Genomic DNA, 21,967 nt, shown 5'->3' on the forward strand with positions numbered 1-21,967 from the left:
GCACTGCATTTAACTCCATCCATCTTCCCATCAACTCTGACCATCATCCCTCTCCCTGCTGAATAAAATCATCTCCACAGCATGATGCTGCCACCACCATGTTTGACGGTGTGGATGGTGGTTTCAGGGTGATGTGCAGTGTTCTTTTTCTGCCACAGATAGCATTTGCATTTAGCCCAAAAATGTGTACTTCGGTCTCATCTGACCAGAGCACCTTCTTGCACATGCTAGCTGTGTCCTCTACATGGCTTTTGACAAACTGCAAGCAGGACTTTTTAAGGCTTGCTTTAAAAAAGTCTTTCTTCTTGACACTCTTCCATAAAGGCCAGGTTTGTGGAGTATACAACTAATAGTTGTCCTGTGGACAGATTCTTCCACCTGTTGTAAATCTCTGCAGCTACTCCAGAGTGACCGTGAATTTCTTGGCTGCTTCTCTAATTAGTGTTCTCCTCACATGGGATGTCAGTTTAGGTGGGCGGCTATGTCTTGGTAGGTTTGCAGTTGTGCCATACTTCCATTTTTGGATGATGGATTGAACAGTGCTCTGTGAGATGTTCAAAGCTTGGGCTATTGTTTTCTAACCTAACCCTGCTTTACTATTCTACACAACTTTATCCCTGGCCTGTCTGGTGTGTTTCTTGGTTTTCATGATGCTGTTTGCTCCCTAATGTTCTTAGACAAAACTCTGAGGCCTTCACAAAACAGCTACTGTTATACTGAGCATCATGGCAGTAATTCAAGTGCCATATGATCTCCACCCTACTCACCGTGTCAGGCCATTTTGCTGAGTGTTCCTCTTAGAGCACTCCATAGCACTTCTGCATCTGCAAGATTTTTCCATTTGGCTTTAGAAGGGTCTGGATGGTCTCTGCAGGAATTTAGCCCTGCTATATACTGCAGAGATTAGGTTCCCTGGCCAATCCCATGCCAGCAGGGTCTATATTAGGCAGCTCCTCCCACCATTTTGTCAAGCTGGTGGATCATGGACTCACTATGCAATGGGCCTAGCTTGCCCTGGAGGGGCGTGGCTAAGCTGGTACCTGGTTTTCACTAGAGCCACTGATAGTGGAGTTAGGCTTGATCTGTAGGTAGCAGAAAGGTACCACTCCAGGGCAGTCCCTGGTACTGTGGCAGGTGATCCCAAGGGTCAAAATAGCAGTTATGAAGATGGGCTAGAAGTCACAGTCAGGATAGGATTTGGCACGGACAGAACAGGATGATCAGCCAGGACAGACTCAGGGTTTAGGATAAACAGGTTCTGGATCACTGGTAGATATTGCAGGTTCATAAAGGATGGGTTTAGGATACAGGATCAGGTTCAGGAATAGGTTCCGATACAGACCGGACCAGTTAAGCAACCGACACTTGACAACTGACTAGTTGAACAACTATTAAATAGAAAACTAATGTTGCTTAGACCTCCCTTTAGGGGAAGGTACCTTTAATGTTTGATGCCTCCCAGCTATTGTCTGGGGGCATTTCCAGGAATGCGCACACTGCCCTTTTAAGAAATGAGAAGTATGTTCATGCCCTAAGCGAGCAGCTTTGGGACCTCAGAGCAGGAAGCAAAGACAGAAGGAGAGACCGCTGAACAGCCATAATGATAAGTATTGTGGCATCCCTGCCGGAAGCTGTGAGAGGAGCCATGCTCTGATGGCGGCCCTGCTTGTAGGTGTGGACTCACTGCACCATGGGCTGGACACGGGCAGAATTCTGGACACGAGGGGCAGACTATGAGACACGGGCAGAATGCTGGATACAGGGGCAGAATGCTGGATACAGGGGCAGAATGCTGGACACAGGGACAGAATGCTGGACACCAAGGCAGAATGGAGATACAGGGCATGACTGGAGACACTGGGGGCATGACTGGAGACAGATGGGGCAGAATGGAGACACAGGGGGGCATGATTGGAGACATGGGGGCATTATTGGAGCCATAGGGGGCAGAATGGAGATATGGTCATGATTGGAGACACGGGCATGATTGGAGACACGGGGCAGAATGGAGATACACAGATTGGAGACACGGGGCAGGATGAAAGACATGGGGGCATGATTGGAGACAGATGGAGCACAGTTGGAGACAGATCGTGCAGGATCATGGGACAGGATGGATACGATGGAGACAGATTGGGCATGATGGGGAGATCATATGGGGCAGGATGGATACTCATGAGGGCAGGATGGGTGAACATATGGCTGAAGCCAGGAATGAGACACACGGGGCCAGGGTGGGGGATATTATTATTACCATAGGGGCTAATTAAGGGATATTATTACTGCAGTGATGTATTTATTTAATTTTTTGAGGACACTGTTTTAAATGGGGGGGGGGTCCTGTAACTGTAGAGTGACACTATGTTGCCTCTTTTTCTTCATGTGGTGTAATGTAGAAGTTGGAAAAAATTAAGTAATGTGTTCTGCAAGCGGAGCTCGAGATAACTGTGTTATTTCCTGCAGAGACAAGTCCTGGCTGGATGAAGTGATGGCGGTCTGTGCTGGATGAGAGAAGTACTTCACCTAGAAACGTCACTGGTGAGTCAGTGTGTTACCTATACACTAACACTATACACTGTATACTATATACAGTGGTCCTCTGTATAATGTCACCGGTGATCACTGTATAACCTGTACACAGACACTGCATACTAAGTACACATCTCCTGTGTATAATGGCACTGATGGTGATATTAGTATTGTGGGTTTTTTTACTACTGATCAGTATTGTATTCAGTCACTATGTGGTGGTAATATGTGGTCTGGACATGGTGTGGTGGTATTTGTTCCTTGTATATGCTATTATTTGGTCACTATGTGGTGGTAACATGTGGTCTGGTCATGGTGCGGTGGCATTTGTTCCTTGTATGTGATATTATTCGATCACTGTGGTGGTAATATGTGGCCTGGTCATGGTGCGGTGGTATTTGTTCCTTGTATGTTATATTATTCGGTCACTGGTGGTAATATGTGGTCTGGTCATGGTGTTGTATTTGTTCCTAGTATGTGATATTATTGGTCATTTTAAAAATTGGAAAATAATTAAAAATATACCTAAATTGTATTGCATATTTTAACAAATATTTAGTAGGTTACAGTAGAGTAGGGCCCGGCCAAAAGTGTCTACTGGGTTATGGTGGTGGCTTAAAAAATCTTTTGGCCAAAACAAAAGCTGCCGGCTATATGTGTGATCTGGTGATGGGAACTGTTAATGTGTGATAGGTGAGAGGTAGAGTTTTTCCAAGAGAGAGCGGTGGGACTGTGGACAGTTCAAAGGGTGGAGGTGGGGCTGGGGTGGAGCCTGGGCGGAGTCTCAACTGGGCCCCGAAAATTTTGCCAGTATGCGGCCCCGAAATTTCTAGTGGCAGCCCTGCCTACAAGTGTTACACTGAAAATAAATTACACACAGGTGGAGTTACTTTGCTAATTATGTGACTTCTGGAGGCAAGTGGTCACTCAGGATTTTATTTAAGGGTATCAGGAGGCTGAATTGTCATGATCTCTGCAGGCAGAGATCATAGCAAGCCTATAGAGGGACAAGCTCTCGGAAGATGGAACTATACTGACCATGAACTAAGCCTGCCGCGCAACTAGAAATAGCCAGGTAGCATTTCCTATTTATCGCTAGATGCCCAGCTCTGGCCTAAGACCTAAATAGCTAGCAGAGGGAAATATAAGACCTGGCTCACCTCTAGAGAAATATTCCAAAGAAGACAGTAGCCCCCCACATATAATGACGGTGAGTTCAGACGAAACAACAAACGCAGCAGGAAAATAGTCCTAGCAAATTTGAGGTCCGCTTACTAGATAGCAGAAGACAGATAGTATACTTTCATGGTCAGCAGAAAAATACTAACAAAACACCATCCAGAGATTACCTTAAACTCTGGCATTAACTCATAACGCCAGAGTAGCAATCCCTGATCGACGAGAGCTTTCCAGACACAGTAACAAAACTTCAGCTGCGAACTGGAACAAATAGGCAAACAAAACATGGACAAAAGTCCAACTTATCAGTAGTTGTCTAGAAGCAGGAACAAGCACTGAGAGGCATCAGATAACATTGTTGACCGGCAAGAAACCACCAGAGAAATGAGCTTAAATAGCGACACCCACTACTGATGGAATCAGGTGAAACAGGAAAGAGGATGACAAGTCCAATTCCACAAGCGGCCACCGGGGGAGCCCAGAATCCAAATTCACAACAGTACCCCCCCCTCAAGGAGGGGGCACCGAACCCTCACCAGATCCACCAGGGCGACCAGGATGAGCCCTATGGAAGGCACGAACAAGATCAGAAGCATGAACATCAGATGCATTGACCCAAGAATTATCCTCCTGGCCGTAACCCTTCCAGTTGACCAGATACTGGAGTTTCCGTCTGGAAACACGAGAGTCCAAAATTTTCTCCACAACGTACTCCAACTCACCCTCAACCAACACCGGAGCAGGAGGCTCAACAGAAGGTACAACAGGTACCTCATACCTGCGCAATAACGACCGATGAAAAACGTTATGAATGGAAAAGGACGCAGGGAGGTCCAAACGGAAAGAAACAGGATTAAGAATCTCCAATATTCTATAAGGGCCGATGAACCGAGGTTTAAACTTAGGAGAAGAGACCCTCATAGGGACAAAACGAGAAGACAACCACACTAAATCTCCAACACAAAGCCGAGAACCAACACGACGATGACGGTTGGCAAAACGCTGAGTCTTCTCCTGGGACAACTTCAAATTGTCCATAACCTGCCCCCAGATGTGATGCAATCTCTCCACCACCGCATCCACTCCAGGACAATCCGAGGATTCCACCTGACCGGAGGAAAATCGAGGGTGAAACCCCGAATTACAGAAAAACGGGGACACCAAGGTGGAAGAACTGGCCCGATTATTGAGGGCGAACTCTGCCAATGGCAAAAAAGCAACCCAATCATCCTGGTCAGCAGAGACAAAACACCTCAGATATGTCTCAAGGGTCTGATTAGTCCGCTCGGTCTGGCCATTAGTCTGAGGGTGAAAAGCAGATGAAAAAGACAAATCTATGCCCATCCTAGCACAGAATGCCCGCCAAAATCTAGACACAAATTGGGTACCTCTGTCAGAAACAATATTCTCAGGAATACCGTGCAATCGGACAACATTCTGAAAAAACAGAGGAACCAACTCAGAAGAAGAAGGCAACTTGGGCAGAGGAACCAAATGGACCATTTTAGAGAAACGGTCACAGACCACCCAGATGACAGACATCTTCTGGGAAACAGGCAGATCTGAAATAAAATCCATCGAGATGTGTGTCCAAGGCCTCTTAGGAATAGGCAAGGGCAACAGCAGTCCGCTAGCCCGAGAACTACAAGACTTGGCCCGAGCACAAACGTCACATGACTGCACAAAGACTCGCACATCTCGTGACAGAGAAGGCCACCAGAAGGATCTTGCCACCAAATCCCTGGTACCAAAAATTCCGGGATGACCTGCCAATGCAGAAGAATGTACCTCAGAGATGACTCTGCTGGTCCAATCATCCGGAACAAACAGTCTATCAGGCGGACAACGATCCGGTCTATCCGCCTGAAACTCTTGCAAGGACCGCCGCAGATCAGGAGAAACGGCCGACAAAATTACTCCCTCCCTAAGGATACCTGTGGGTTCAGAATTACCAGGAGAGTCCGGGTCAAAACTCCTAGAAAGGGCATCTGCCTTAACATTCTTAGAACCCGGTAGGTATGACACCACAAAATTAAAGCGAGAAAAAAATAAAGACCAGCGCGCCTGTCTAGGATTCAGGCGTCTGGCAGTCTCAAGATAAATCAAATTTTTGTGGTCAGTCAATACCACCACCTGATGCCTAGCCCCCTCGAGCCAATGGCGCCACTCCTCAAACGCCCACTTCATGGCCAAAAGCTCCCGATTCCCAACATCATAATTCCGCTCTGCGGGCGAAAATTTGCGAGAAAAGAAGGCACAAGGCCTAATGACGGAGCAGTCGGAACCTTTCTGCGACAACACTGCCCCAGCTCCGATCTCCGAAGCGTCAACCTCAACCTGAAAAGGCAGATTCACATCAGGCTGACGCAACACAGGGGCAGAGGCAAAACGGCGCTTAAGCTCCTGAAAGGCCTCTACAGCATGAGGGGACCAATTAGCAACATCAGCGCCTTGTCTGGTCAAATCAGTCAGTGGTTTAACGACATCCGAAAAACCAGCAATAAATCGGCGGTAAAAGTTGGCAAAGCCCAAAAATCTCTGAAGACCCTTAAGAGAGGAGGGCTGAGTCCAGTCACAAATAGCTTGCACCTTGACGGGATCCATCTCAATGGAAGAGGGAGAAAAAATATACCCCAAAAAGGAAATTTTCTGGACCCCAAAAACGCACTTAGACCCCTTCACACATAAAGAATTAGACCGCAGAACCTGAAAAACTCTCCTGACCTGCTGGACATGAGAGTCCCAGTCATCAGAAAAAATCAGAATATCATCCAGATATATTATCATAAATTTATCCAGAAAATCGCGGAAAATATCATGCATAAAAGACTGGAAAACTGAAGGGGCATTAGAAAGACCAAAAGGCATGACCAAATACTCAAAGTGGCCCTCGGGCGTATTAAATGCGGTCTTCCACTCATCCCCCTGCCTGATCCGCACCAAATTATACGCCCCACGAAGATCAATTTTAGAGAACCACTTAGCACCCTCTATACGAGCAAACAAATCAGTAAGCAATGGCAATGGGTATTGATACTTAACAGTGATCTTATTCAGAAGCCGATAATCAATACATGGTCTCAAAGAGCCGTCTTTTTTTGAGACAAAGAAAAACCCAGCTCCCAAGGGAGAAGAAGATGGACGAATAAGTCCCTTTTCCAAAGACTCCTTTATATATTCCCGCATAGCAGCATGTTCCGGCACAGACAAATTAAACAAACGACCCTTTGGATATTTACAACCCGGTATCAAATCTATGGCACAATCGCACTCACGGTGCGGAGGTAACGACCCAAGCTTGGGTTCGTCAAAGACGTCTTGATAATCAGAGAGGAACTCAGGGACTTCAGAGGGAATGGACGACGAAATAGAAACCAAAGGTACGTCCCCATGAATACCCTTACATCCCCAGCTCAACACAGACATAGCTCTCCAGTCCAAGACTGGGTTGTGAGACTGCAACCATGGCAATCCCAGTACCAAATCGTCATGTAAATTATACAGCACCAGGAAACGAATAATCTCCTGGTGATCCGGATTGATACGCATGGTTACTTGTGTCCAGTATTGTGGTTTATTATTAGCCAATGGGGTGGAGTCAATCCCCTTCAGAGGAATAAGAGTCTCCAAAGGCTCTAAATCAAAACCACAACGATTGGCAAAGGACCAATCCATAAGACTCAGAGCGGCGCCAGAGTCAACATAGGCGTCCGTGGCAATGGATGACAAAGAGCAAATCAGGGTTACAGACAAAATAAACTTAGACTGAATAGTGCCAATGGAAACAGACTTATCAAGCTTCTTTGTACGCCTAGAGCATGCCGATATAACATGAGTAGAATCCCCACAATAGAAACACAATCCATTCTTCCGTCTAAAATTCTGTCGCTCGCTCCTGGACAGAATTCTATCACACTGCATACTTTCTGGCGTCTTTTCCATAGACACCGCCAGATGGTGCATCGGTTTGCGCTCCCGCAGACGCCTGTCAATCTGAATAGCCATTGTCATGGACTCATTCAGACCTGCAGGCAAAGGGAACCCCACCATAACATCCTTAACGGCATCAGAGAGACCTTCTCTGAAAGTTGCCGCCAAGGCGCACTCATTCCACTGAGTAAGCACAGACCATTTACGGAATTTTTGGCAGAAAACTTCAGCTTCGTCTTGCCCCTGAGATAGTGCCATCAAAGTTTTTTCTGCCTGAAGTTCCAAATGAGGTTCCTCATAAAGCAAGCCCAAGGCCAGAAAAAACGCATCCACATCGCGTAACGCAGGATCCCCTGCTGGCAATGAGAAGGCCCAATCTTGAGGGTCACCCCTGAGCAAGGAAATCACAATCCTAACCTGCTGAGCAGGGTCTCCAGCTGAACGAGACTTCAGGGACAAATAAAGCTTACAATTATTTCGGAAATTCTGGAAGCTATCTCTATTCCCTGTGAAGAACTCCGGCAAAGGAATTCTCGGCTCAGATACCGGAGCATGTACCACAAAATCTTGTAAATTTTGTACTTTCGTGATGAGATTATTCAAACCCGCAGTTACACTCTGGAGATCCATTATTGTCAGGTGCACACAGAGCATACAGAGATTAGGAGGAGAGAGAGAAAAAAGACTGCAGCAAGGCAGACTGGAGGAAAAAAAAAAAAAAAATTCCAGCAGACTTCTTATAACTCTCCTTTCTCAACCTGGGTCTTTAACACTTTATGGGCCGGTCAAACTGTCATGATCTCTGCAGGCAGAGATCATAGCAAGCCTATAGAGGGACAAGCTCTCGGAAGATGGAACTATACTGACCATGAACTAAGCCTGCCGCGCAACTAGAAATAGCCAGGTAGCATTTCCTATTTATCGCTAGATGCCCAGCTCTGGCCTAAGACCTAAATAGCTAGCAGAGGGAAATATAAGACCTGGCTCACCTCTAGAGAAATATTCCAAAGAAGACAGTAGCCCCCCACATATAATGACGGTGAGTTCAGACGAAACAACAAACGCAGCAGGAAAATAGTCCTAGCAAATTTGAGGTCCGCTTACTAGATAGCAGAAGACAGATAGTATACTTTCATGGTCAGCAGAAAAATACTAACAAAACACCATCCAGAGATTACCTTAAACTCTGGCATTAACTCATAACGCCAGAGTAGCAATCCCTGATCGACGAGAGCTTTCCAGACACAGTAACAAAACTTCAGCTGCGAACTGGAACAAATAGGCAAACAAAACATGGACAAAAGTCCAACTTATCAGTAGTTGTCTAGAAGCAGGAACAAGCACTGAGAGGCATCAGATAACATTGTTGACCGGCAAGAAACCACCAGAGAAATGAGCTTAAATAGCGACACCCACTACTGATGGAATCAGGTGAAACAGGAAAGAGGATGACAAGTCCAATTCCACAAGCGGCCACCGGGGGAGCCCAGAATCCAAATTCACAACACTGAATACAAATGCACATCACATTTTTCAGATTTATGTTTTTGAAAACAATTAGAAAACCATGTATAATTTCCTTTACACTTCATAAATACTTGCTACTTTGTGTTGGTATATCACATAAAATCCCAAGAAAATATATTTAAGCTTGTGGGTGTGCCTTTAAAAAAATGTTGAAAAGTTCACAGGGTATGAATACATTTTCAATGCAATGTATGTGGTTACCGATAAATGATAGAAGCAGATATGCAGACTTAATGTGGGATTTCTCAAATGCACAGATGCTGTCAGCTCATAGCACTTGCACTTGTAGAAAGATAGGTTGTCCGGCAATTGAAATTCAAATATTTCATCTTTATTGAAGCACTATTAAAAAATATTACAGAGAGGTTCCAGACACATAACATGCCAGTTTGACCCAGACAAGTGTATGGAACCATATTATAATATTTCTTAATCATGCATCCATAAAGAAGAAATATTCTAATTTCAAATTGAAGACTATCTAACTTTAAGTGTACCATTAGGTATGTATAATGCTAGTTGCATTACTTGTTAATGCAGATTTTCATATGTTGATTGGACTAGATCTAACTGTGTTGTGCATGCCGGAAGATAAGCAAACAGCATACACGTCTTCCTGACGCAAGATAATATAGCAGAGCATGGTTCTTAATCTTAACAAAAATAGTACTTACGGTTGCTTGCAACACCAAAGGCAATGGTAGAAGAAGAATTGGGAGCAGAAATATGATAAAGTATTTTCTGTTTGCTAGAATCCATTTGCCAGTGGACCCCATATTGTTTGAAAATAGTTGTACTAAAGGGAAGACACGTCTCTAGCATGCATTCATAGAAGAAGCTCCTATGTAATTCATAGAAGAAGCTCCTATGTAATTGTGGGTGTATCATTAGTCCTGCACTATACTTATCTGCCAGAGAGGAAGGCGGTGACATCAGGAAGACTATATGGTAATCACTCCAGGAACAGGTAACAAGCCTTGTGAGAAGTTAACTGTTTTTTTGGTCATAAACCACTGTCAATAATTCTTAGATAATTGCCTGTACTGTGTACTCTCTAATCCTTCTGTATTCCTTATCAATTCTATTTAAAGTTTAGATTTATTAGTAGAGTGGTTTTAAATACAGAAAATAGTGCAAATGTTTCTCAGTAGCCTACATTGTTATAGATAAAGCATTTAGCAAAGACATCCAACGTATTGCGATTCTAAAGTAAATTCAAGGCAGTGATAAACAGTAGAAACCTTCAGTTAGTCTTGCCAAAATACTTGCACTATTAGTCAAGCGCACCTCGCTGTGGCTCGTGTAGTAAATGCCATGTCTCACGACGCACTGAGGAGGTAGGAAGCTAGCGCGATAGGCGGTTCCCTGTCTTTCACACTTACGGAATTATGGTGAAAAAAAACTTGCGTGGGGTCCATTGGACCTAATTAAAGATTAAAAGGAACCTGTCACCTGTTTCAAGCTGCTCTAACCACAGGCAGCATGAATCAGAGCCTAGCTGCACCATTACAGAAGGGTATATTTTTCTCTGAAACACTCTGGTATTTCAGAGAGGATAAACGCTAAAGGTCTGGCCAGGGACCATATCTGGAGAAGAAATTAGTCCGGCGCTACCGTTTACCAAAGCTCTAGGTCAGTGTTTATAAACTCCAGTCCTCAAGACCCACCAACAGGTCATGTTTTCAGAATTTCCTTAGTATTGCACAGGTGTTAATTTCATCACCTGCTCAAGCAATAATTCCATCACCTATGCAAAACTAAGGAAATCCTGAAAACATGACCTGTTGGTGGGTCTTGAGGACTGGAGTTGAGAAACACTGCTCTAGGTGATTGAGAGGTCACACACAAATGGGAGAAACCTGTCAGTCACCTGCAGCGGCACTAGGAGTGTCCAGTGGAGGAGGCACAGGACTAGTCTCATCTCAAAGCATGTTCCTATTCTCAGTCGTCCTGGTTTTATTCTCCACTTAACCCACCATTTCACCATTTTCTGATTGACTGATAGATCACAGAGTGGGCAGTCAAGCCACTGAGATATTAGTAAAGTAGAGGAAGGCGTGGATGGAAAAAAACACCAGTACACAGGCAGAGATGCTTACCTGTCCAAGGCCTCCAAACAATTGCACTAGCCAAGGTGCAGCAGGCCCAAGTTAAGATGGCAGATACACAGGTGCAATAATACAGATAAGGCAGCCAACCTTCAATCAGGAATTGGCTACTTGGTGCACCTGTACAAACAAATAGATTAGGACTGCCAATATGTAAGGACCCTTGACGAGGGTTGGCAGCTTAAATATTGTGGCCATAATATCGACCAATACCTTGCATACATTGTTATGTTTTTGGTAAGCATCTCTGCCTGTGTACTGGTGTTTTTTTGTCTAGAATAGTGGAGGTCTTTCCTCTTATGGTGTTTTTTTAGAAGGCGTGGATGGGTAAGAAAGCCAGGTAGGCAGAGGATTGGGAATTGCTTTGACACATCATTTGCACACAAAAAAATAGCAATTTCTCTCTCTCAGGGAGCAAGAGATTTCATTAGTAAAGGTGTGGATAACATTATCTTTCAAAGAACACCCATATAAACAGTTTGTAGATCAAGTTGACAGATTCCCTTTAACGCCTTTTCGGATGCAGCCTATTTTTGTTTTTGAAGTTTTGTTTTTTCCTCCCTTTATTCCATCCACTTAGACATCTGATGGCTTGTTTTTTTGCAGGACAAATTGTGCTTTTCAATAACATAATTTATTTTACTATACTATGTACTGGAAAATGTGAAATTACAAATTTGGGTCGTTTTTTTTTACGGCATTCATGGTGTAGTAACAATGACATAGCATCATCATGAGTATGATTACGGTTACACCAAACTTAACTTGTCCAGTTTTTTTATATAATTTTATTGGTGAAAAAAAATTAGGAAATTTGTAAAAAAAACAAAAAAAACCCTCAAACCTGATTTTTGACTGTGTCGTCATTTTCTGAGACCCAAGATTTTTAATTTTTCCATCAGTTAAACTGTGTGAAAGCTTGTTTTTTTTGCATAGCAAGCTGACATTTTTATTAATGTTGTTTCGGTACAGTTGTGGTGTATTGATATGATATTTTGATGTTTTCAGCTTTTTATTGCATTTTCTTAAAGGGAACCTGTCCACCCCCCCCCCCCCAGGCGTTTGAAACTACCTTGTCAGAATGCAGCATTACTGCTGCACAAGGTGGCTCTTTTAGTTTCAAACGCCTGGGGGGGGGGGTGACAGGTTCCCTTTAAGGCTAGTTTGTCATTCTGATTTTTTTCCTGTTTATGATGTTTATCAATCGTATTCATTAATTTATATTTTTTATACACGAGACTTTTAAGTATGCAGCAATACCACATATGTGTATTTTTTATATTATCTTTATTTTTAATGGTTGGGGAAAAGAGTGGATTCAAATGTTTGTTTTTTTTATTTATTTTTTACTTTATTTGAGCCCCTTTGGGGGTTTGAATCTGTGATCGTCTGATCACATATACTGTACTATATACAGAAATACTTTGATTTTTGATATTTACTGGTCTCTGTTAGCCCATCCATAAAGTACGTTCCAAAGAAGCACCGTAATGGCCGGCACAAAAGTCTTCATCAGTCTTCTGGTTATCATAGCATCCCATTGGCACCCCGCAATTGTTTTAAATGTCACTGTCATTGATTGACAGCTGCTCTTAAGTGGTTAACAGTTTTGTTACGGAAAAAACAAGCATTACAGTTCCATCAAAGTGCATGAGATCTGATTCCTACAAGTAACTCATGGAGTAATGAGTCAAATCCACAAGTGAGTAAAATGCATGAAAATGTATTCCAAAATATAAATATAACGTAGTATACAGGCTAAAAAAAAAAGGTACATCCAGAGCTCATATGTGAAGGACAAACACCACTGTAATAGCAGGAGAGGGTTAACTCGCATACACATATATGATCGCACCCTACAGATCTATCCATATGAGACCTGTTTCAAAAAGTGCATAGTGCAAGTGAAGGTGCAAAGCATAGCTAATCAGTACCTCCCAGTAATAATCATTATAGAATACTAATGCATACAAAGCCTAGGGGAACAACCCATAAGGGAATGCAGGTCTTACCCATCAGTCTCTGCCAGTGTGTGCCCTATTTGCAGCTCCGACGCGCGTTTCGCCTGGGCTTCCAAACAAAATTTGGCCAAAAATGTGAGCCCATCTGCCAACGTCAAGGTAATCTCATGGGCAGTTAGGTCAGGGACCAATCCGATTCATGAGATTACCTTGACTTTGGTGGATGGGCTCACATTTTTTGGCCAAATTTTGTGCTAAGCATCTCGTGTTTTTTCATAGATTTCACAAGCCATTATGCTATTCACATTTCATGTATCACACATTCATTTGCTTTAGTACAATCGAGTGCAGCCATTTATCTATATGCTATGTAAGTTGGATTTGGTTATGCACCAGTTCAGACTAGTTGTCTGTTCAGTCAGTTTACCATTACTTGCTATGTACTATTTTTTCTGACTTGAACACCCCAACCTTCACCATGCTGTGATTTTAATTACATAATTACATCCAAACACATTTGGTTCCGACCTTCCTATAAATACAGGCTTTACCATGACATTAGCCAAAGGTAAGTGTTCACACTAGGCAGTTAGGTCAGGAACCCATCCGATTCATGAGATTACCTTGATGTTGGTGGATGGGCTCAAATTTTTTGGCTAAATTTTGTGCTAAGCATCTCATGTGTTTTTCATAGATTTCACAAGCCATTATGCTATTTCTCATTTAATGTATCACACATTGATTTGCTTTAGTACAATTGAGTACAGCCATTTATCTATTTGCTAATTCTGACTCTTAGCCTCCCTCTTCCCACTTGCCCTTGTGTGGCAGCAAGTAGGGAAATAGTTGTGGGATAATGTAAGATTTGTTATGCCAGCTGACATCAAGGCAACTGGTTAGTAATGGAGAGGCGTCTATAAGACACCCTCATTACTAACCCCATAGTCTTATTGTAATAAAGACACAGCAAGAATAAAGTCCTTTATTTGAAATAAAACTCCCCACACTCTTTAACCCATTTATTTTAAAAAATAAAAAAGCAAAGTTATACTCACCTGTCCGATGAGAAAATAAAACATATGCCCATGTTCCCTGTAAAAGACAAAAAATAATAAAAGACCATATTCCTCACCTATCCAGCGAGAAGATAATCCATATCTGGCCCATGACAATTTGGATGATTTGGAAAGCAGTCACATTAGTGATGTGACTCCTCTCCACCACACCAGCCGGAACACACTGAGAAGAGTGTGAGAAGCTCTGCCTGTGGCTGGTGGTAACCTCAATGACATCACCGCCGGTCACAGGCAGACAGTGCTTCTCACACTCTGCTCTACTCAGTGTGTTCCAACTGGCATGGAGAGCAGTCGCATCACTGATGTGACTGCTCTCCAAATCATCTGGATCCTCATGGGACAGATATGCATTATCTTCTCATCAGACAGGTGAGGTACATGGTGTTTTATCATTTTTTGTCTTTTACAAGGGACATGGGCATCGATGGACTATCTTCTCGTCTGACAGGCGAGTATAACTTTGTTTTGTTATTTAATTTTTTTAAATAAATGGATAAAAGAGGGTGGGGAGTTTTATTTCAAATAAAGGACTTTATTCTTGCTGTGTCTTTATTATAATCTGACTATTGAATTAGTACTGGGGGCGTCTTATAGACGTCTCTACATTACTAATCTGTGGGCTTGATGTCAGCAGCCATAAAACAGCTGACATCAACAATTACACCTCTTGCCACTGCACCAGGGCGAGTGGGAAGAACCAGGCAAAGAGTCAGAATTGAAGCATCTAATAGATGTGCCTTTTCTAGGGAGGCTGTGGGCTGCTATTTTTAGGCTGGAGATGGCCAATATCCATGTCCCTGTCCCAGTCTGAGAATACCAGCCCCTAGCTGTCTGCTTTAGCTTGACTGGTTGCCAATAATGGGGAGGAACCTACACCATTTTTTAAAATTATTAATTTAAATAAATAAAAAATACACCGTGTAGACCCCTCTACTTTTTATAACCAGCCAATATAAAGCTGAAAGGCTGGGGTTGCAGCCTGCAGCTGTCAGCTTTTTTTTTTTTTTTTACATAGTTATTAAGGTTGAAGGAAGACTGTAAGTCCATCTAGTTCAACCCATAGCCTAACCTAACATGCCCTAACATGTTGATCCAGGGGAAGGCCCCTCTACTTTTTATAACCAGCCAATATAAAGCTGAAAGGCTGGGGTTGCAGCCTGCAGCTGTCAGCTTTTTTTTTTTTTTTTACATAGTTATTAAGGTTGAAGGAAGACTGTAAGTCCATCTAGTTCAACCCATAGCCTAACCTAACATGCCCTAACATGTTGATCCAGGGGAAGGCAAAAAAACCCCATGTGGCAAAGAGTAACTCCACCATGGGGAAAAAAATTCCTTCCCGACTCCACATACGGCAATCAGACTAGTTCCCTGGATCAACGCCTTATCAAGGAATCTAATATATATACCCTGTAATATTATACTTTTCCAGAAAGGTATCCAGTCCCCTCTTAAATTGAAGCAATGAATCACTCATTACAACATCATACGGCAGAGAGTTCCATAGTCTCACTGCTCTTACAGTAAAGAATCCGCGTCTGTTATTATGCTTAAACCTTCTTTCCTCCAGACGTAGAGGATGCCCCCTTGTCCCTGTCTCAGGTCTATGATTAAAAAGATCATCAGAAAGGTCTTTGTACTGTCCCCTCATAGATTTATACATTAAAATAAGATCACCCCTTAGTCTTCGTTTTTCCAAACTAAATAGCCCCAAGTGTAATAACCTATCTTGGTATGGCAGACCCCCCAGTCCTCTAATAACCTTGGTCGCTCTTCTCTGCACCCGCTCCAGTTCAGCTATGTCTTTCTTATACACCGGAGACCAGAACTGTGCACAGTATTCTAAGTGTGGTCGAACTAGTGACTTGTATAGAGGTAAAATTATGTTCTCCTCATGAGCATCTATGCCTCTTTTAATACATCCCATTATTTTATTTGCCTTTGTAGCAGCTGCCTGACACTGGCCACTGAATATGAGTTTGTCATCCACCCATACACCCAGGTCTTTTTCATTGACGGTTTTGCCCAGAGTTTTAGAATTAAGCACATAGTTATACATCTTATTACTTCTACCCAAGTGCATGACCTTACATTTATCCCCATTAAAGCTCATTTGCCATTTATCAGCCCAAGCTTCTAGTTTACATAAATCATCCTGTAATATAAAATTGTCCTCCCCTGTATTGATTACCCTGCAGAGTTTAGTGTCATCTGCAAATATTGAAATTCTACTCTGAATGCCCCCTACAAGGTCATTAATAAATATGTTAAAAAGAAGAGGGCCCAATACTGACCCCTGTGGTACCCCACTGCTAACCGTGACCCAGTCCGAGTGTGCTCCATTAATAACCACCCTTTGTTTCCTATCCCTGAGCCAGCTCTCAACCCACTTACACATATTTTCCCCTATCCCCATTACTCTCATTTTATGTAACAACCTTTTGTGTGGCACCGTATCAAAAGCTTTGGAAAAGTCCATATATACTACGTCCACTGGGTTCCCTTGGTCCAGTCCGGAACTTACCTCTTCATAGAAGCTGATCAAATTAGTCTGACATGAACGGTCCCTAGTAAACCCGTGCTGATACTGGGTCATGAGGTTATTCCTCTTCAGATACTCCAGCATAGCATCCCTTAGAATGCCCTCCAGGATTTTACCCACAGTAGAGGTTAAGCTTACTGGCCTATAATTACCGAGTTCAGTTTTTGCCCCTTTTTTGAATATTGGCACCACATTTGCTATACGCCAGTCCTGTGGTACAGACCCTGTTATTATGGAGTCTTTAAAGATTAAAAATAATGGTCTATCAATGACTGTACTTAGTTCCTGCAGTAGTCGGGGATGTATCCCATCCGGGCCCGGAGATTTGTCAATTTTAGTTATTTTTAGCCGCCGCTGTACTTCCTGCTGGGTTAAGCAGGTGACATTTAATGGGGAATTTTTATCACTAGTCATATTGGCTGCCATGGGATTTTCTTTTGTAAATACTGATGAAAAAAAGTCATTTAGCATATTGGCTTTTTCCTCATCCTCCTCCACCATTTCACCCAGACTATTTTTAAGGGGGCCAACACTGTCATTTTTTAGTTTCTTACTATTTATATAGTTAAAGAATATTTTGGGATTATTTTTACTCTCTCTGGCAATGAGTCTCTCTGTCTCAATCTTTGCTGCCTTGATTTGCTTTTTACAGAATTTATTTAATTTTCTGTATTTATTTAATGCCTCCTCACTACCTACTTCCTTTAATTCTCTAAATGCTTTCTTTTTGTCCCTTATTGCGCCCCTTACAGCTCTATTTAGCCATATTGGTTTCCTCCTATTTCTAGTATGTTTATTCCCATACGGTATATACTGTGCACAGGTCCTATCCAGGATGCTAATAAATGTCTCCTATTTTCTTTGTGTATTTTTGTGTCTCAGGATATCGTCCCAGTTAATTGCACCAAGATCCTCTCTCATCCGTTGGAAATTTGCCCTCCTGAAGTTTAGTGTCCTTGTCACCCCCCTACTACCCATCTTATTAAAGGTTACATGAAAACTTATTATTTTGTGATCACTATTCCCCAAGTGACCCCCAACCCTTATATTTGATATGCGGTCTGGCCTGTTGGTTAATATTAGGTCTAGCAGTGCCCCCCTCCTTGTTGGGTCCTGAACCAGTTGTGAAAGGTAATTGTCTCTCATAGTTGTCAAAAATCGATTACCTTTACTGGAACTGCAGGTTTCTGCTCCCCAATCTATTTCAGGGTAGTTGAAGTCCCCCATAATAATGACTTCTCCTTGAGTCGCAGCTTCATCTATTTGCTTTACGAGGATATTCTCCATTGCTTCCATTAGTTTTGGAGATTTATAACAAACCCCTATCAGTAATTTATTATTTTTTCCCCCTCCCCTTATCTCCACCCACAGGGACTCTACATTTTCATTAAATTCACCTATATTATCACGCAGGATGGGTTTTAAGGAAGATTTTACATATAGACACACCCCACCCCCTCGCTTATCTGTACGGTCATTTCTGAACAGGCTATAGCCCTGCAAGTTAACAGCCCAGTCATGGCTCTCATCCAGCCACGTCTCAGATATACCCACCATGTCATAATTATGCTCCAACAACATTAGTTCTAATTCGTCCATTTTGTTGGCGAGGCTTCTGGCATTAGTATACATGCACTTGATGTTACTCTCTGTACCTCTATTCTTTCTTAAATTATTAACTGTTCTAACCCCACCCCCCATGCCACCGCCACCCCCAACTTCCTTATTTGTGCCCAGGTCTCTATCTGCACTATCTTCCCCTCCTATAAAATGAATACCCTCCCCCCCAATCCCTAGTTTAAACACTCCTCCAACCTTCTAACCATTTTCTCCCCCAGCACAGCTGCACCTTCCCCATTGAGGTGCAGCCCGTCCCTAGCGTAGAGCCTGTAGCCAACTGAGAAGTCGGCCCAGTTCTGCAGGAACCCAAACCCCTCCTTCCTACACCAATTCTTGAGCCACTTATTAACCTCCCTAATCTCCCGTTGCCTCTCTGGCGTGGCACGTGGTACAGGCAGTATTTCGGAAAATACCACGTTGGAGGTCCTTGCTTTCAGCTTGCAGCCTAATTCCCTGAAATCATCTTTAAGGACCTTCCACCTACCTCTAACTTTGTAATTTGTGCCAATGTGCACCATGACCGCTGGGTCCTCACCAGCCCCTCCCAGTAATCTGTCCACCCGATCAGCGATGTGTCGGACTCGAGCGCCAGGTAGGCAGCACACCGTCCGACGATCCCTGTCTTTGTGACAGATTGCCCTATCTGTTCCCCTAATAATTGAGTCCCCCACTACCAGCACCTGTCTGGCCTGCCCTGCTCTCCTTTTTCCCTCCTTACTGGAGCAGTCACTCCTCCGGCTTTCAGAGGACATGCCTGGCTGCAGCAGTGCTACCCCTGTACTGGCACCCCCCTCATCTGCCAACTTAGCAAACTTATTGGGGTGTGCCAGATCAGGACTAGCCTCCCTGGCACTCTTCCCTCTACCCCGCCTTCTATCTGTCACCCAGCTAACTGCCACACTGTCCTGCAGCTCCATCCTACCATCCCCCTCCTCATCTATCCCATTGAGCGTCTGCTCTGTGAGCAGAAGACTCCTCTCCATATTGTCTATGGATCTCAGTGTTGCCAGCTGCACATTTAGATCCAGTATCTGGGTTTCCAAATGCACAGCATGCTCACATCTCGCACAGCAGTATGCACCCTCGACCGGCTGATCAAGGACTGCATACATGTGGCAAGATGTACACTGGATGGCATTAACAATTGTGGAGCACATTTCCTAATGGGGATTGCACCACACAGAAACGTTAATTAAAAATAAATACAAAGTATTAATTAAACCAAAAAAAAACAAAAAAAAAACAACAAACAAACAAAAAAAAAACAGAAGCAATTCCTCCCTTGGAAACTCCCTGAATCCAAAGTCACTGAATCACAAGTCACACACTTACCGCCGTTCACACTTACGCTCAGGTCACACTCAGCTCGCTCACACTCGCTGTGCTGAAGATTTATAGATTTTTTTTTTTTTTTTTTTCTCTCTATCTCCCCTCAACAGCAATCCACCTTGCTGTTCAGATGCACTTCCAAAAAGGGCTTTATCTGTACTGGTTTCAAAAATAGAGGGAACCCACACCATTCTTTTTTTCTATTTATTTATTTATTCACAGACACTGGCTGATGAATACTCTCATCAGCCTCATCTGCTCTCACTGTTATCAGTGAGAGCATGTGGGAATGCAGCGCTCTGACCAGTGGTAACGAACTTACTGCCAATCAGAGCTGCCAGTGTTTTTATCGCGCTGTCACCCAGATGACAGCATTGGACACAGCTGATGTTCAGGCTGCCAAACACAAACAGTAACATGGGATTCAAGGAGAAGTCCATGTTCGGAGTCCATGAACAGACACTAGGTATTCGGTACGGACTGCAAACTTTACTGTTCAGGTTTGCCCATCACTACTCATGTTTTTTTTATTTTAAAAGGTGTTTTCACATGCTGAACCTCAGTAAAATATTTTGCAGGTGTCATGGCCATCTCATCAGTCTGCTTTAATTAGCCCTGTTTTCTGTGGTGCAAATATGATATTGAGTCTATTTTTTAACCCCTTTCTACCATTGGACGTACTATTCCATCCATGTGGGGTGGACCCTACTTCCCAAGGATGGAATAGTACGTCCAGCGCGATCAGCCATGCTCACAGGGGTGGCGCGGCCAATCGCGGCCAGGTGTCAGCTGACTATCGCAGCTGACATCCAGCACTATGTGCCAGGAGCGGTCACAGATGATCACAGCGTTCCGGCAGCATAAGGAAGCATCGCGCAGGGAGCGGGCTCCCTACGTGCTTCCCTGAGACCCTCGGAGCAACGCGATGTGATCGCGTTGCTCCGAGGGTCTCCTACCTCCTCCTCCCTGCAGGCCCGGATCCAAAATGGATGCGGGGCTACTTCCTGGTAAGACTGCAGCCCTGCCTGTCAGATTACTGATCTGACACAGTGCACTGCAAAGTGTTTAGATCAGCGATCTGACCCTATAGTATCATGTCCCCCCCCTGGGACAATGCAAAAAAGTTTTTTAAAAAAATCACATGTGTAAAAAAAAATAAAAATTCCTAATTAAAGAAAAAAGAAATTGTTCCAATAAATACATTTCTTTATCTAAATAAAAAAATAAAATAAATGTACACATATTTAGTATCGCCGCGTCCATGATGACCCCACCTATAAAACTGTCCCACTAGTTAACCCCTTCAGTGAACACCGTCACAAAAAAAACAAGGCAAAAAACAACGCTTTATTATCATACCGCCGAACAAAAAGTGGAATAACACGCAATCAAAAAGAAGGATATAAATAACCATGGTACCGCTGTCCCACAAAAAATGAGCCGTGATACAGCTTCATTAGCGAAAAAATAAAAAAGTTATAGTCCTCAGAATAAAGCAATACAAAAATAATTATTTTTATATAAAATAGTTTTTATCGTATAAAAGCGCCAAAACATAAAAAAATGATATAAATGAGGTATCGCTGTAATCATACTGACCCGAAGAATAAAACTGCTTTATCAATTTTACCAAACGCGAAACGGTATAAACGCCCCCCCCCCAAAAAAAAAAAAAAAAGAAATTCACGAATAGCTGGTTTTTGGTCATTCTGCCTAACAAAAATCAGAATAAAAAGCGATCAAAAAATGTCATGTGCCCAAAAATGGTTCAAATAAAAATGTCAACTCGTCTCACAAAAAACAAGACTTCACATGACTCTGTGGACCAAAATATGGAAAAATTATAGCTCTCAAAATGTGGAGACGCAAAAACTAAAAGCGTCTTTTAGTGTGTGACAGCTGCCAATCTTAAAAATCCGCTAAAATACCCACTATAAATAGTCAAACCCCCCTTAGTTAGGGAAAAAAAATAAAATTAAAAAAATGTATTTATTTCTATTTTCCCATTAGGGTTATGGTTAGGGTTGGGGCTAAAGTTAGGGTTAGGGTTGGAGCTAGGGTTAGGGTTGGAGCTAGGGTTAGGTTTGGGGCTAGGGTTAGGGCTAGGATTGGGGCTAGGGTTAGGGTTGGGGCTAGGGCTAGGGTGGGAGCTAGGGTTAGTGTTAGGGC

The 21,967-nt window shown here is 43.2% G+C and overlaps 1 protein-coding gene across 1 annotated transcript in view; it reads right to left on the reverse strand.

The window, feature by feature from the left end:
- Positions 1 to 10,049, reverse strand: part of LOC143815283 (solute carrier family 13 member 2-like) — a 176,665-nt gene extending 166,616 nt beyond the window's left edge. The window contains exon 1 of the mRNA XM_077294370.1: positions 9,840 to 10,049. Coding sequence (XP_077150485.1) covers positions 9,840 to 9,941 — 102 coding nt within the window. The 5' untranslated portion in view covers positions 9,942 to 10,049. The remainder of the gene's footprint in view (positions 1 to 9,839) is intronic.
- Positions 10,050 to 21,967: the final 11,918 nt, after the last annotated feature.

The sequence above is a fragment of the Ranitomeya variabilis genome, chromosome 3, assembly GCF_051348905.1.
Source record: "Ranitomeya variabilis isolate aRanVar5 chromosome 3, aRanVar5.hap1, whole genome shotgun sequence".
Taxonomy (NCBI): domain Eukaryota; kingdom Metazoa; phylum Chordata; class Amphibia; order Anura; family Dendrobatidae; genus Ranitomeya; species Ranitomeya variabilis.